General features: G+C 30.3%; 1 protein-coding gene across 1 annotated transcript; it reads left to right on the top strand.

Annotated features, from left to right (window-relative positions):
* Window positions 1-762: 762 nt before the first annotated feature.
* On the top strand, window positions 763-13,377 carry LOC108725077 (adenylate cyclase type 10). Its single transcript, XM_018451856.1, is given in 22 exon segments — window positions 763-887; window positions 1,840-2,115; window positions 2,322-2,445; window positions 3,293-3,441; window positions 4,622-4,841; window positions 5,071-5,374; window positions 5,606-5,733; window positions 5,835-5,993; window positions 6,144-6,249; window positions 6,478-6,894; window positions 7,106-7,197; window positions 7,300-7,423; window positions 7,914-8,055; window positions 9,256-9,402; window positions 11,507-11,622; window positions 11,700-12,020; window positions 12,081-12,220; window positions 12,404-12,693; window positions 12,863-13,061; window positions 13,139-13,155; window positions 13,158-13,295; window positions 13,298-13,377. Coding segments are annotated over 22 exon segments (3,774 nt in total). The 5' UTR covers window positions 763-802.
* Window positions 13,378-17,745: the final 4,368 nt, after the last annotated feature.

Below are 17,745 nucleotides of genomic sequence, written 5' to 3'. Positions count from 1 at the left end.
AATTTGAAGTAGGTATCTTAGAATCTGAAGTCTGCTTCATAATAGTGTCTGCATCTTAGAAGTCTGCATTATAATAATAAAATAAGAAAGGACAACACAGATATGTCAAGGAATACAAATGCTTTAATAACAGAAAGTAAGTTAATGCAGTGAAATTACAATTGGATTATATTAAGTGTAACTTAATATTATATATATTATGTTAATTTATTATTTTTATAACTTTATAACCCATACAGCACTGAAAGTTTTCAAACATATCTCAGAAATATTCCAACTGAAAGATGAAACATTTCATAAAAATTGCGAAATATGTCTGCAACATTTCTGAGACAGCTCTGAAATAGCAAAATGTCCGCGATTCTTGCACATGAAACCTTGTTGAAAGATTGATAAAATATCATAGCAGAAAGAATCTGCAATCGTTTTGAAATATTACCAAAGAAGTTTCAGCCATTTCTAGTATTACGAAAATGATATTTGATTGATAATATATATATAATTATTAAATTATTTAAATAATATTAAAATTTATTATGTCGACATAATAAATTTGAACATTGTTTAAGTATCAATTAAACATATATTTAAATATCATTTCTGAAGTACTTAAAATTTATTGAAATAAACTTAAAGTATTTCTCAAAAATAGTAATTATACCGCCAACTAAAATTTTGATTAATTAATCATATTACAATCATTCACAATTTTTTTTAAATAAAGATTATTCAATTGATAGTCTATAATTCAGATCGATCGTCGCGTGCTAGATTGGAGCAACATACCAAAATATTCGCGTCTATGTGTCCCGATGAAATCCTCGATCATTATGACAATTACGAGACCAGAGAATATGACACAACGTTGATGCTCGGCGATGTTTCAGGTTAGAGATATTTGTTGAATTATTAAAGGAGAGAGTAGTATTATGACACTCCAGTTACATTTTACAAAGTAACTTTGTTAATAATCAATATTTAAGTTTAAAATTTGACAGTTATATTCGTTGAAATGTTGTTGAATCGATTTTGGACTCAAAGTTACGAAATATTTATTATTTAGGATACTATTAATAAAAATGTGGCAACATTGCATAATGACTCGAAGTAAAAATGGATGGTAATGTGGCCTTCCATAAAAATAGCCTTAAAATATTGATTTTATTTAGAAAACAGTATTTGGTTACAAAATTAACAAAAATGTAAAACATTTTTAAATGTATGTAAATGAATGCATATACTTCTGCATATAAGCTGTTCAGTACTAAAAATCTCAGTACTAAAAATAGTATACGTAATATTATATAAACTATAGATTAACGGTAGAGCTACAATCGATTATCAAATAATTATTTTGATATAAAAACCTTAAAAAAGAGGTCGTGATAAATCAATAGCCATTGAGAGCCACATTAGCGAAATGACATGCTATTATTTAAATTTGCATAACTCAAAATATATACAGTCAAATAAAATATTAAGTAACAAATAACACTCAAAAATACATATATTCATGTAAAAATACGCTTAAGTTTAAGAAAAATGAGGAAATAGGTGTAATTAAGTGCTAAAATATACTTCAAAAATATTTCGAAATACTTGAAAGTAAAAATGCGTTATAATAAGTGCTGGCTATTGAATATATCAGCGTCATGGCGTAACAGCGAGCTACCGAACAAATAATTTCATAAATATTCATTAAGATTCGCTATATAATAGCGGAGATATTAAAGGAGGCCACAATATATACACTAGCCATAATACCATCTTCTCCTCTATATATCAATTATATTATCATGACGAATCACAAATTATAATGTGCAATTTTAATTAATGCAGGATTCACAGATCTCACAGAAAAATACACGAAGACCGGTGTTGGTGGTCCGTCTAAGTTATCGGAAACTTTGAACAGCTACATCGGCGCGATGGTGCAGGAAATTCTTTCTCATAATGGGGATGTTGTGAAATTTTCCGGCGATGCGTTTATAGTAATGTGGAAACTCCAAGAAGGGATGCTTATGCGCGATATCGCGACGGAGGCAATGCAAACTGCATGCATCATACAGAAACATTTTGGAACCTATAACACTGACGTTGGTGTAACACTCAGAGGTACAATTGCACCAATAATGCATCAATACGTCAAAATGCTAAATTCTAGCGTTTTCAAAAGTCAACATTAATAAGTTTACAAATCAAAATTTACGAGCAAATAATAATTGACAGGTTTATACTTTTTAAAAACATTATACAATAGATTGCAGAATCTCCGATACGATGGTAGTTAAAAAAAGTTAATTCAATAATATCTTTGACAGTAAAACTTGCCATTGCTTCCGGAATAACGTATTTCACGTCTATTGGCGATCCAGAAACGATGTCTTATTATGTCATTACTGGAAAACCTGTTTGGGATGTTAAATTTGCCGAAGGATTATGCAGGTATTACATATAGTGAAATATTATCTAACAATATTTTTTAACTTATTTTTTTAAATGCAAGCAGGTATATAAATTATTCAATAGTGTATAAGTTTAAAGTGAAACAAATGAAAAAGGAAGGAACAAAGATAATAATCTATTTATTTACTGTATTCATTAATTATAAATAATAATTAGTATAAATTTATAAATTGTTATTATAAATATAAATTAATATAACCAATAGAATCAATGTCTTTAACGGTCTTAGCTAGATCTTAAGTGCTTATTTAATTCTGTGTGAATTTATATACTACGTATGTAGTCCTTTAAACTGCGTGCACAGAAATGATTTTTCGGTCTTGAAACGCAAACTCTATTAAACTACCGCAGTAATATTACGAGTTAAATTGACTGGCAATTTAACAATTTGATGTTTTTTCACATCTTAGAACGATCTTAATAATGCTGAGTAACATATTACTCGTTAAATATTAACTTGTAATATTATACTGCGGTAATTTAGTAGAGTTTGAGTTTTAAAACCGAAAAATCATTTCGACACGCAGTTTAAAGAACTACGTAGTATATAAATTCACACAGAATTAAATAAGCACTTAAGATTCAGTTAAAACCGTTGAAAGCATTATTCTGTTGGTTGTGTTCTCACGTGTACGGTCGAATAAGATTCAACATTGAACATTATAAATTAATAGATGTAAATTTATTTATACATTTATGAGGTAAAAAATACTGAAGAGAATAAAAAGCGCTCCGCTAATTTAATTTATCAAAATTACTTTTCGTTAATTTTATGAGAGAGGAACAAATCAAATGTATATATAGTGATACAATAAATTCTATCTAGAGGTGGCGATATTCTTGTGGCACCCAGTAGTTGGCAATGGGCAAATCCTAGCGAATATGTTTATGAAAAGTTACCGGACGGTATACATATTCTGATCATAGCTTGCTCAGCAATGTGGTATCAATCTAGACCTCACAATATTCACAATGGTATTGTTGGAATCAGTATATGATTTTATATTGTTAAAATAAGAAGCTTGAAAGCCAATGCTAGATCTTTGTGATTAATTTGTAGTTGTTTAACTTTGTTAATAAATTTAACGTTATAATGTTTAAAAAAATTATTTAATTGCCTCGCTGGCAAATTAAGAATTTTTTTGTATCATGTACCAATTAATTTACTTTGTGTATTTTTTACGATGATTTATTTAAATGTTCTTCAATCTTATTATGAAATGACTGCTGCATATGTTCTTCAATCTTATTTTATGATATACTTGCTGTTAAAAAATTATTATTTTGAATTCTTTCGCAGTGATTAATTTATATAGTGGAAAAACGTAAAGTCTAATTCTAATAAGTAATAAAACGTATTGCAATTAATAGATGACAGAAACACCGAACATGATAGAAATTTTCTTGATTCATTGCGTAATAACAAAGCGCCAAATGATGCAACCTTAACGAATTGGACCGGTGATACTCAAACAGAATATTTCGAAGAAATTGGTTATAGCTGTGAGTAAAAAAACGTACAATCTGCATTATACGTTATTTATTTTTATATTATTTTTATATAGTCCTGACGACTCCACGATTTTTTTCTTTTGGAAGAATCGGTTCCACGTCGCGACTATCGATGGCATTTATGAGTGCAGTCCTCTGATAATAATTTGAAAGAACTAAAGGGACCAAACAACTTCCGCGAGATAAATATCAATCAACCGGGAAAGAATGTCAGCACTGTGAAGCTGACCAACAATTCTATTTTAAGTAAAAAAGAACAGACGCCACGTCGCACCAAAATGTATCGTAAAATGCATGGGGTCTCCCACGCTAACGTTATCAGACTCGCGACTGACAATGGTTAGCCTGCACGTAATAACCTTAAAAACTAGCTGTATTCCCCGACCCTCCAAAATTCCGAGGAATCTTAATTTCCTTCTCCCACTCACTCTTCTCCTCCTCCTGAAGATAACCGAACAATGGACCAAATTTTTGCCACAAGAACGCTATCAGTTACGTCTTTCCATTTTCCCTCTCCTAATTCCCTCAACTTCCCGTGAAATCAAAAGAATCTTGGGGTCTGAACGTAAAATTTACATTGTTCCGAATTAATTTTAGATTGCAAATTGCATTTATAAATATAATTTTTTAATATTTAATTTAGTGAGGCCCAAAGTTATAAAGGCAGCTAAAGAGGGATTGAAAGATTCATTGAGAAGCTATATGCTTAGACCAGTAATACGGTCAGTAGAAATGGGGGAGCCATTAGAATACCTCACAGAGATGAGGCAAGTAGTTATACTCTTCATCAACATTATTACAACGGTCATGGATAACGAAGAATTGATCTCGCTCGTTAACACGGCTTATAAATTAGTCTGTGGGTAAATATCTAAATTTATAATATATTTTTACCAGGCCTTTTTTATATATTATCGAGAACTATATTAATAATTATATTTATATTAACGCAGTAAGCCGCAAAAATAACATTTTCTCTTATATTAAATACTACAATATAATTAATTTAAAAAGGACTTATTCATAATATTATTTTGCATGGTTATGAATGTTTTTTTAATAAGTATAAACAATGACTTTTTATTTTTCTAGGGTAGTTTGTGAGATGAACGGATGTGTGAACAAGACATCTCTTTTCGACAAAGACCTAATATTTCTTTGCATATTTGGACTGCGGGGCGACAAACACGTGTTGGAATCACAGATTGGATTGAGATGCGCCAGTAGGGTGCGGCAGGATCTTTTAGCGATAAAAAATGTACAATTCGTGACGATCGCTGTTACCACCGGAATGACATATTGCGGTGTAGTCGGTCATATTTTACGGAGGGAATATACTGTGATCGGAATGTCAGTGAACAAAGCAGCCCGTTTAATGGTCGCATACAATAACAAAGTAATTTAAATCTGGAAAAAAAAATTACATATTTAACTTTTGTTCATATTCTGTTTGTTTATTTTAGATGTAGCTCATTAAAGGTAAATAAACTCTTTTTCTTCACAAATATGTGATAATTGAATTAAAAAATAAATTACCATACATCGACATTAAATTTTAGTTCCTTTATGATTAAAACATAAATATTTTACTTTTATTTTATGCAGCAGTGTAATTTTTATCTTTAAGGTAATATGCGATCGAGAGAGTTTTTTGCGCTCTCGTCTTGAAGCGAGACATTTTATATTGCAAGAGCCAAGACATCTGAAAGGAATCACAAATGTCGGTCCAGTTTATGAGTTTCAAGAACAGATAAAGTATTTTGCAATTTTTTAAAATTTTGTATTTTTCTGGAAATTGTTTACTTTCATAAAGCGTTATTTCTTAAAAATACATGAATTTATATGTGATTGTATAGATTTACTACGCCTGAATTAATACGGAAAAAGTATCCTTTGCTTGGACGACAAGAGGAGATCAAAATTTTTCAACAAATGTTATCAAATCTGATAACACGTTTTACTGTGGATGTAACAACGCAACATTTGCAGCTCGAACACAATATGCTGATTATAAAGTGAGCGATCTAATTTCTATTGAAACTTTAATTTAATTTCTTAATTTGTAATTTTCTTGATTGTCTCAATTTGCAAATTATTTTTATAACATTTATTAATCTTTTTGTATTAATCTTATAGTAACTAATTTTTATTATCTTCTTTTTTAGAGGTGAACCGAGAATCGGCAAGACGAGATTGTTGGATGAAATTGCACAGAATATACCTGAAAGTATACCACGCAACTATATTTCCTTGGTTATGAGCGATGCTAAGGTTGACTGCAAGATTTTTTTAATACATATTTAATTTAATCGATGTTAGAAGTACATACACAAAATCGAAAGCTTATCCTTCTTTTGTTATATTTTAATTAGAAGTTATTATTATTTCAATAAAGCATTTACCCGTTAAATAATTATTAATTAAATTTTTTATTTTTTTCAATTAAAGATTAAGAGTCAGAACAGAGTTTAAAACTGAATGATTTTTTTTTAAACACAGACTTCTTACAGTTTGATCCACCTGATATTTTCCATACCGTTGGGCTTCAGTGTCGTCACCACCCCGAGAGAGCGTGAAGAAATATTGATGTCACGACTAGGCCGTATACGCAAACCAGAATTTCTTTGTGCCCTTAATCAGCCCTTCAACGTGCATTTTATGATGAATTCACACTACACAGCGCTATCCAGGAAGCAAAAACACAATGTGTTGCGCAAGTTTCTACTGAAATTAATGAGAAACTGCTTCAGGAAGCTATGGGTGATAATTATCGACGACACTCAGCATAGTGACAATGATTCTATGAAATTGTTTCGTACGATGATCAAGCAAAACACAGTCTTCTTTATCCTCAGTTTTGGACGTATGTTCAACGGCGAGTACGAAATATACCCCGATATTTTGGAGAGGGCACGAGTACGAACATTGAAATCGATAATTAAAATGATTTCTGTAGCCGTCAATAACGCACTTCTTCCTTATATTTCATAATTAATATTTTACAAAAAAAAATAAAAATGTTGCATTAAATTTGCATATGCGATATATTCTTCTACATTTAATTTTATTGCTATTCTTATATGCAGAGATATACACAAAACTATAAATTATTCTTTATTATTAATAGATCATCGAATTGAGTTGCATAGACAAATGGTACCACGCAGCGCTTGCATGTCAGTTCCTTGATGCAAGCGGAATTCCTCCAGAACTCGAGAGGTTGGTCGTTAAATACGCAAATAACTTTCATTGATAAACAATCACAATATACATAGATTTCTCTGTGTCTATATTTTGTGTATCTGCACTTCATACTTTTAGATTGATTCAAGAAAAAAGTTTTGGTAATCCAGGATGGATAGAAAGTTATTTGCTGAGTCTCACGCAATCTGGTAGTCTTGTAACAGTGCATATCAGCAAAATGATTGCCGAGGAAATAGGTTATGTGCTTCCTCCCATTTATATGTTGAAAAGGTCTTATTATTTTATCTATAATTCTAGATTCTAATTTATCCGATATCTTTATCTTCTCTTGAATATATTATACGATTGTGATGTAAAATTAAATTATATAAAAAGAAGTATTTAAACAAATCAAAAAAGATTAATTCAAAAATCTTTCCAAATATCTTTTTCATTGTAGGTAATAATTTTATTAGGTAATAAGCTATGAAACATTTTTTCTTACTTGTGAGTGCAGATATATTTATATATTAATATTATCAATAACAGTAATTAACATAAAATTATTACGAATACACGATGATCAATAACTGTTTAGGTTTGACTCAGAAGATATCTTTCTAAATAACGAAGAAGAACGTTCAGACAAGTGGAAAATGTACAGGACAAGCTATCGAGTATATTTGCTCTCTTTCATTTTATTAATTATTTTATATAATTAAAAAATGATAAGATATTCGTTTTAATTTTAGAACAATTCAGTGTCTTCAATGAGGTTGCAAACCATCATTCACCAAACGAAAATACCAATTTATGATGAAGAAACAATTGCTGTTTGCAAATTTACAGAAGGTTTTGTATCAGAAGAGGGAGATGCTGAAATAACGATGGACGGTAATTATATTTAAAACTATTTTCGGTAAATATTCAAATGGAGAGAGCCAGTATCGACCTTGATCTTGGCATATGTTGTCAAGGCCATGATCCTGAGTAACCTCCAACAGATTTTAGCCGTCGCTCGTTGTTCGGTAAAAAGTTATTAACAAAAAGTTTGAAAAATAACGTCTCATTTTTACTACATATAATATTAAGAACGATCTCTAACTCCCCCCCTGCTTAGGAGCGCACTTTCCATCGAGGTCCACCTCATCTTCACCCCTGCCAACGGACGTAAGACTTTTTATGCGGATAGATCTTTGTATAGTACTTTGTATGGAAAGTCGAATGCCTCTAGGCAGGGGAAGTTGGTGGGGTGGAGCTCACTTTGTGTGGGAAGCAAAGAGGTTGTATACATAGAGTAGGAGAGCTAAAAATGCGTGAGCGAACAGAAAATGAGATGGGTATCAGCATCCTTATTTAATCGCGCATGCGCTGTTGACTTTCACTGTTAGGGGTGGAGAGATTTCAGGAGAGCAATATCAATGCCGCCCCACTCAGCTTTCAAAGTTCGATGCGCGCGCAACATATTTGACAAAAATAAAGATACCCATCTCGTATTCTTTCCCTTTCTACTTACAGGAGCCCCTATGCCTTGCCTACTCTATGTATATAACTCTTTGGTGGGAAGTCGTGCGCCCCTCGGCAAGGAAGAGATAAGGTGGAACTCGCTTTGTTTGGAAAGTCATTATGTCCCATAAATAAAGAGTGTAAGTTAATATTTAGTTAATAACTAGTTATAAATTACCCACCTTTTTAATAAGTTAATGTTTATTTCTATTTATATAGTATAATATTTTGAAATATATATTTAATAATTTGCACAATACTTTTATTTTTTATATCGTACAATATTTTATAATTATCATATATTATGTTGTCAGCAATGATTTTGAAAATTTTCGACTCGTTAACACCATTGGATCAAATGCTATTAAAATGCGCGTCGGTGTTGGGAGAAATTATTAATAGAAGCATGTTACAATACCTAATGGAAGATAAATCTACATGGGAAATTGGACTCGGTAAAGAGATATTTAGGAAAATGCAAATGTTGTAATAACAACTTCTAGAATTCTTAGAGAATGCATGATTTAAATAATTATATAACTTTGTTGTGCTATTAAATATTGTTCAAAGTACTTATTGTTATCGTAGCTGTCAAGAAACTCTTTGAGATTCGAATCTTTGGATGCGCACGAGGCGATTTTACGAGCGGTAGACCGCTGGTATTCAATAGAAATATAAAGGAACCTATTCTCGAGACACAAATTGCGTGCGAATGTGTGGCTCTTATGATACCAGGTGTAGTTAAGCAAATATTTGAATATAAAATATAAAATTATATTCGCTTAAAATTTTTAATAAAAGCCAAACTTATTTAGAAGAACTAACTGATCTACCGCGGCACGCGTCTTGCGGTCTGATGTATTTCAAAATGTCGATGTTCCGCGAAACTACTTACAGGTAATGGATGATTTTACTATTCGGATATAATAATAATAGAACAATAGATATATATATATATAGGGTGTTTCATTTTAAGTGATATAGTCGATTATCTCGCGAATCGATGATTTTATTGAAAAATTTTTCCAACGGAAGTTGCATGGCTTAAAGGATAACGCATGATGAAAATATGGACTTGACCTTGAGTGACCTTGTCAAAATCAGGTCAAGGTCATTAATGTTTTTTTAAATGGAAACTCCTATTTTTTATTACATATTCTTGTAGCTTATTTCGAGAGCTTTCCAAAACACTATAATTAAGTTCATTTTCATTAAGTACTTTTCGAGTTATATAAGGCTTGAAAGTTACAGTACCGCCGGCATTAGCATTACCCAAGATGACGATTAAAACCTCTTAAATGTTGTTCAGGATTACCTGGATAACATTTGTCAAAATCAAAGTCATTGGAGGTTGTACCTCTTATTTTCACTTTTACGTAGAAATGAATTTTTAGTGCAAAAATGAAAATAAGAGAAACAACCTCCAATGATCAAATACCCACTTTTCATCTCCCGTCACTATTTTGTGCAGGAAGTCTTTCTTTTTATATCGAGAAGGCAAAGACAGAGCTGTATCATAGCGTCTCGCTTTGTTGTCTACGGAAAGAACGTGTAGAATCCAACGGCCCTCTTTTTGAATTTTTCCCAACTTTCACAATCGAATAGAAATGGTTGGTTGAGTTACTTTTAATTCTAAAGCAAGTTCAGATTCGGACTGACATGGGTTTTCTGCCAATAACTGCTTCAAACCATTATCTTAGAACTTCTTTGGTTGTCCAGGCCGTTTGTCATCTTCGAGATTAAAATTTCCATCCCGAAATTTATGGAACTACTTTTTACATGTATTATAGGATATAGCATTCTCTCCTGCTAGACAAATCATTTCCTTTGCCTTGGAAGTATTTTTTTTCAATTAAAACGCGAAAAGTAAGCAGTGCTTAATATGTACTTTGTCGCACGACATCGTGTTGCTTACTGTCACGGTCAATTTTTTGAGGTCATGTCGAATTGAATTTCGAATTTTGTAGTTTCATTAGGTTGATATTATTCAGTACCAAACTTCGCGTGAATAAGTTTTCGCTTAAATAAGTGATGCAGTTTATTAAATGGGGCCGAGAATTAATTTATACACCTAATAAATTCTATTGTAGGATTTAAGATTCGAATATTAATAAAATCGATCATGTCTTTTTATATTTTTATATATAAAGATCACTCACAGAAAATCAAAAAATGGAATTACATAGCAAGGCATTGAAATATCTTCGGCAACATACTAAACGATGTATGGCTTGTGGCGAGATACAATTTGCAAGATTATTAGGGAAAACGACCATGCAGGAAATTAAAAGAACAAAACGACTAACTGTCGATATTAATAAGATACATCAACTTGAAGAAATAATTTATACTGTCAAAAAAGAGGCAGAAAACGGTATCTTATTTATCTGGAATCAGTTTTGAATCCAGCTTGAATTGTATGCATTATACATACAATTAAGCTGTTATATAGATATACAGCAATTTTGAAATAAATGAAGAATTTTTATATTATATTGTTGTAATTACATGTATAAAAAATTAAAAATTATAATAATTTTATAATAATCTAAAGAAAATATTATTACAAGATATGCAAGAGGAAGATGAAAAAACATCGGTTTGTCTTAATATCTTTCAAAAAATCAGAAAACCTACCAAGACTTTCTCTAACGTTGACTTCGCCAATTGTCAATGCCATCTTATCTTAATGACTGTCTATGCTCAGATGTTAGAACATTGTCAAGGAATCGGTGAGTCAACGTAAATCAATATTATCATGCATAACAGATATTATACATATTTTCTATTCTCTTTAAATTTATAAATCATTATAATTTAAAACCTTTTTCTATTTCAGGAAAACAAGATATAATCTTGACGGCGATTTTAGAATTCGTGGAGATCTGTTTAGCAAATAATAATGTACCTCAAGCTCGCAGACTTCTGAGTGATGCTGAAACTCTGGTTCAACAAGTAAACAAAACGGATATAATAGTAAAATAGTAAAGTAGGTTTAAAAAAAAAGACAAATTAATAGTCCTTAACGATAGATGGTCGAGTCCAATGAAGAGAAATCAATCTTCCTATGTTATCTCACCGCAAAAATTCAGACGTTTCAAGGTAAATGTCATTTGGAAAGCGGTTTAATTTCCGAAGCAAGAAGGAAGCTAAAAGAGGCAATGCGCAGTCTAGGCTATCATTTTCCTCAACGCAAATTCACAATCGACTTGAAGTCTACGACTCAACTCGAACTGCTAAGATGGAGATTGATCTGTCCTAAATGTTGGAATATTAACATCGCCGATGAACTTACTATAAATTATATCGAACAACTGGCTAATTGTTTGGCACTGATATTTGTTGTTTTCAGAGTAAGATTCATTATTTATGTTGAATTTTAAGACATAATTGTTATTAATTATAATTTAAAGGGAACAAAAGATATGAAAAAACATGCACGGCTAGCGACCATTTGGAGCTTAAATGCTGCACTGGATGCGTCAAATGATTTTCTCACACTCTGCACTTCGTTCACGAACATGATGATCATTGCCCACGTCTACCAAACCAAGTGATAGCCTAAATTTAAATACAATTACTTAAAACTACGAAAAAAGTCCTTAAGTTGATGAAATCAATTAATCAATAATTTTCACCAATAAAACTTATTACCAATCGTTTGTAACATTATTAAGTTTATCTTTTGTTAATGAAACGAGAACATTTGTTACATTATTTAATTATATGTGAGTAGGTCAATTGTTCCTTATTTGGAAAAAGAGGCTCTCAGTATCTGTGCGAAGAAAAGAGATTCACTTGAACTTCAAGAACTTAAAGTCATCGCTGAACTTTATGCAGGGATATTTTTTTCGCGATGGTTGAGAGGAGAAATCCACAAAGCGATCAGAATCGGCTTTATCACAATGAGGATGGCACAAACTATGGACTCTATGTTCCTTAAATTGCTCATACTACCGAGATTAGTACACTTGCTCATGATTTCATGTCGTCATTCGGAAGTCGTGACTTTGCTAAGAGAGTTAGGTGAGTTCTCCGAATCAATAGACAGACGAAGCTTATAATCTTAACATATATATAATGTTATTAATGAATTTTAAATATATCTTGTAAATATATCTAATAAACTATATGAATCAAATCAATTGATATTTAATTACATATAGGAATATATTTAAAAATTGTATTCACACAGAATTTGTATCGCGAAATGATTTGGATAAATCAAGTCGGACTTGGTATTACGCCATGTGTACTGATGTGCAACTCGATACCGGTCTCACAGTATTGTCGTTTCAAAATTGCGATGAATATTATATTCAAGAAGGAGAGACCATAATCAGCCTCCACGATCCCGAAGCGGAAAGGAGATATTTCACGTCTATGTGGTTGTGGTAAATATGAGAAACTTCGTTTTATAAAAATCTAAGAGAATTAATCGGTTCTGAAAAATATACCTACATTATTCAAGGTGCATTAGAACGCAGCATCGAAAGTTGGGAACAGCAGGAACGTGACGGCTGAGAGTGTAGCGGATGAGCACAAGGTGGCAGCGACAATTACTGCGTTGAAGAAACTCGAGGGACTGTTAATTTTATACGGTAAAGTAGATGAATATTTAAATATTATGTATATATGTATTTGCACAATATTCAAATAATAATCTCAATACACACATATATGTATACATATATATACATATATATATAATTATTATTAAAATAAAGTCTCAATTTGCAGTAAGAGAGATTACTAACAGAAACATAAACGCATTGCAAACGTTTACGGAAATCAAGCATGAATTCAGACATATCAAAAGTATGATAAAAATAGTAAAAATTGCAGTTCCCAGGTATAAAAATATATTTATTAGTAATAAATATTTAATTTATATTTATAATTTATTCGTATATGTATATAATTTACATTTTATATTAATTCGCGTAAAATAATTTAAAGAATTATAACTCAAAATTAACTTTGACAGTACATTAAAATTTTTTATTTGTTTATTTTTTTTAAATTATTTTAAGAAATCAATATGGTTGTTGCAGGTATATGTTGATGAAAGCTTACTATTATATGACACAATTGCAAAAAAATGCTGCAATAAGAATGCTACAAAAAACGAAGAAGTTATGTATAAAAGTAGACAATATAATGATTTATGCATGGGCAAATCATTGTCAGCAGGTACATTCAAATTTTATTTCTATTATAATATCACGTAATCTATTAAACTTTATTATATTTAGGATTGGCTAGGTGCCATATCTTTTATACACAAGGATTTATGGACAGAAAAAACTAAGGAGCTACGTGATGAATGGGATGAAGTAAATGCCAATGATTCAAAGATGATTCCTTATACATTTCCATTACCGAAATATATGTGAATATCTATAATCCTAATTTAAATATTTATATATAATAAGTATAAATATATGATAAAGTTAACAAAACAGATAATAAAATATTATACTATTATTTATTAAAATTTTTTAATGTTTAATTATATAATTAATAATGTATCTCTTAATCTCTTAATTAAACTTTAATATTAAAAGTTTATTAATTAGCTTATTAATTAAAATATATCGTGTAATATGGTTCAATTAATATAAATTAATAATAAAAGTATTGAGAAGGGCTACGAACCATAAGAAAACAATATTTAAAATGAAGATATAATAAAATTAAGCAGAAATAAAACAATAATACACAAATAGCGTTTCGAGCCCGATTGGGTCATTCTCAATGTTAATACAAAATGATAAGTATATACATAATTTAAAATATAAAACGATTTAAAATTGGTGGATAAAAAGATAAAAAAAATATATGTACAGACTTCTAATAAATGTAAACTGGTTATAAGATCACATCTTGTCGTTATTAAGCTGATGTTACGTCCAAAATGCTGTAGCATGTGTCATTAGATGTCAATATAAAAAAGCTCTTTGTTTGGCAAAGTTATTGTGCGTAAAAATATTCGTTATAATGTATCGCAATTATAAGTATCAATTCAAGGTCTATAAGAACGGAGAGACAATATGTACATTATTATAAAAATATAATTAAAGTTTAATTCATTAATTAAACTTTAATATATTAGATCTCTCTCAAAGTTTTGTCAAAGACCTCAAGAAAGTAATCTTCTTATTTGTTTGTTTCCTCAAAATTTAGTTTGCGAAGACTCTTTTTTGCTTTTTTGCTTTTAATACGAAAATTCAAACTTCTTTTATACTTAAAGTCTTAACAACTCAGAGAAAGAAATATTTTAAACTAAAATAAGAGAGAAAGAAAGAGAAAGAGAATATAGGGGATTAAAAACTTTTATATTTCAAAATTTGTAGTTTAATAATTGTATAATGTAAAGTAAAAAAAAACGTATAACGTGTCACAATACTGGGATATGTCATACAACATTGACATTGACTTGTTTTGTGGCTCACAGACCAAATGCGGATTGTTAATCGTTATTTATATTTGTTGCATCATTGTGCAACGGTACACGGTGTGTGTTTCGTTAATGATAATGCGTGTACCGAGTAGCTAGAAGTGGTTTGTACTATTAAGTGAATGGTGATCGGTATAAACAAGCCAATGCTACTCGAAAGAGACCTACATATCTTTTTTCTGAACCAATGAGAAGCAGGAACGTTTTATTGCCTAGATCCATGGACCAGAGATTCGAAACAAAGTAACAGAAGAATTTGAAAATTTATATTACTTAATTTATTAAAAAAAAAAGTAAATAATTAAATATAGAAAACACACGTCCGCGTGTTGCACTTTATTGAATCAGCGATAATTATATTTTCCAAAATAAACTTTGTTTATAATTTTTACAGATAATATTTCATATCTATATACAGATATTTTTTTACAGTTTCCCCTTTCTTCTCTTTTTATCTTTTTTTTTAAAGAGCTAGTCTTAAAAATCTTAAATAGGAGAGACGATAATTTTTGTAGATTTAATTTTTATTTTTGTTAATACATACTCTAAACGTAAAATAAATGTTTAGGACTTATAAATGAGCAAAACACTAACTGAAGAGACGTGTACATACAGCCATTTGTTCTTTGTGTGATAGGGGAAGAAAAAGACGCTTCAATCATTTCTAATCACTATACGCGTCTTTCTTTTTTAATCTGACAAGGACTATCTGTTTCTTTTTACCTCTACAAGGCCTCAGTGCACTATCACTCGCGCTCATTGATCCGCGCGAATGCATTTATGCAGATTATCATGTCGTATACAATTTATGTCATATGAGAAAGATGTCGGACGAAAATATTGGCAACTTTATTTATTGCTAATATTAACTAATATTTATTGCATATATAAAACGCAACTGCTTATTCGAATTGGTCTACATTGAATATTTGATGTAACATATTAAAATAATAACAACGGCGAAAGTTAGATATTTTTTATGCATAATTTTGAATATTAAATAATAATAATTAATTTATTGTGAATATTACATATTATTAAATTTATAAACTTATAAATACATAAATAATATAATATTTTTGAGACTTCCGTGGATATTTTCTTCAAAAGAAGCTAGACGGTTTGTAGATTATCTTCATATCTTGATATATACTGTTAAATCGTTTAAATTAACAAAAAGAAATGTTTTGTGAATATTGCAGTTTTACTTATTAGGGAAAATTAATCTGATACAGTATCAGATACAGTACGGATATTATTGCTTTTCTTATTGTTTGGATAAAAATTGGTGAGATGTGTTATTATCCATTATGCATTATTATTGTTTATAAAACCAACACGGAAAATATTAAGCAGTTACGAAATCTAAACACTATCTAACTTCTGATGCGCTCCTTTATTATCTACACGCCTCATTATACCACATGTCACACGCAACACTGTTATACACAGCAAGTGTTTGTTAGAAGAGACTAGTAAGTGCAGCCTACGTTTCTTTAAATACTAAGCCGTCTACCTCTGTACGACAATGAAATAAGAAACACAAATAGTCAAGAGTAAGAACCTGTATTTAGCTCAGCTAATTCAAGAGAACTTCACGATACAAGGATATTATGTCGTAATCATCCATTTAATTAATTCCTTCAATTAAAAATACGAATAATAATAACAAATCATTTTTTATTTTATACTTTACCATCGAAAACATAATTAACTAATTTTTATTCAAATATATAAGTTTTATTAGATAAATTTACTCATTGTTCTCTTGTATAGGAAGATGAAAAAGTATATAAAATAATTACCACATGATATCCACTGGCTAAATCTATACAGTACACTTAAATTGAAAAATTAATGTAATAGCTATGTAAATTAAAATTTATATAGGTTTACTTAATTTTATTATATAAGTATATAAATTAAAATTTATATATACTTATTATTATTCTTTGTTTAAATTAAAAATTTATAGAAGCTTGTTGGAGGAAGATTATTTTATTGTGAGTTCTTATTATTTTCTTCAATTATTTGCAATAATATATAATTAGATAAGTGTAGTAAAGAATACTGTCACAATATTTTCGAGATACCTGCGTATCTCGAATATTACCCGAGCATTTCAAGTATTTGCTAGATTATTTTAATAATGTATGGATAATACCTTTATTCGGGTCATATCTGTAATTCTCTAGGAAAAAAATGTTTGGTTGAATTAACTGGAATTCTGGTAAAAAATGAACGAACCAGAGTTCTAGTTAAATCTACAAAATTTAGACTTTTAGACTTTTTTGTTAGTACTGATAGCACTACACCGTAAATACAAATGAGTCGCATTGTGTTGTACTTGAAAGTGAAATGAAAACGTGATTGTCATTCAGTGAGGAGATTCTAGGATTGTGCGAAGTGGAGCACTTAACGAGAAAGGACTAAAGCTCAGGCACCATTCATAATTATCCATGCGACAGGTAATTGCTGATCCATATACCGGCCTTCGCATTCGACGTACTGACATATCGGCATATGTTGACCGTACGTCTATGTCACACTCGTCACAGTGGATTCTCGTCGAGAGTGGCATCGTTCCTTTGGCATCTCCATTTTTTCCTCTTACTTCC

The sequence above is a fragment of the Mycetomoellerius zeteki genome, unplaced genomic scaffold (genome assembly GCF_001594055.1).
Source record: "Mycetomoellerius zeteki isolate Tzet28-1 unplaced genomic scaffold, Tzet1.0 scaffold324, whole genome shotgun sequence".
Lineage (NCBI taxonomy): Eukaryota > Metazoa > Arthropoda > Insecta > Hymenoptera > Formicidae > Mycetomoellerius > Mycetomoellerius zeteki.
Note: the sequence above shows the minus strand (reverse complement) of the source record. Positions and strands in the feature narration are given on the sequence as shown.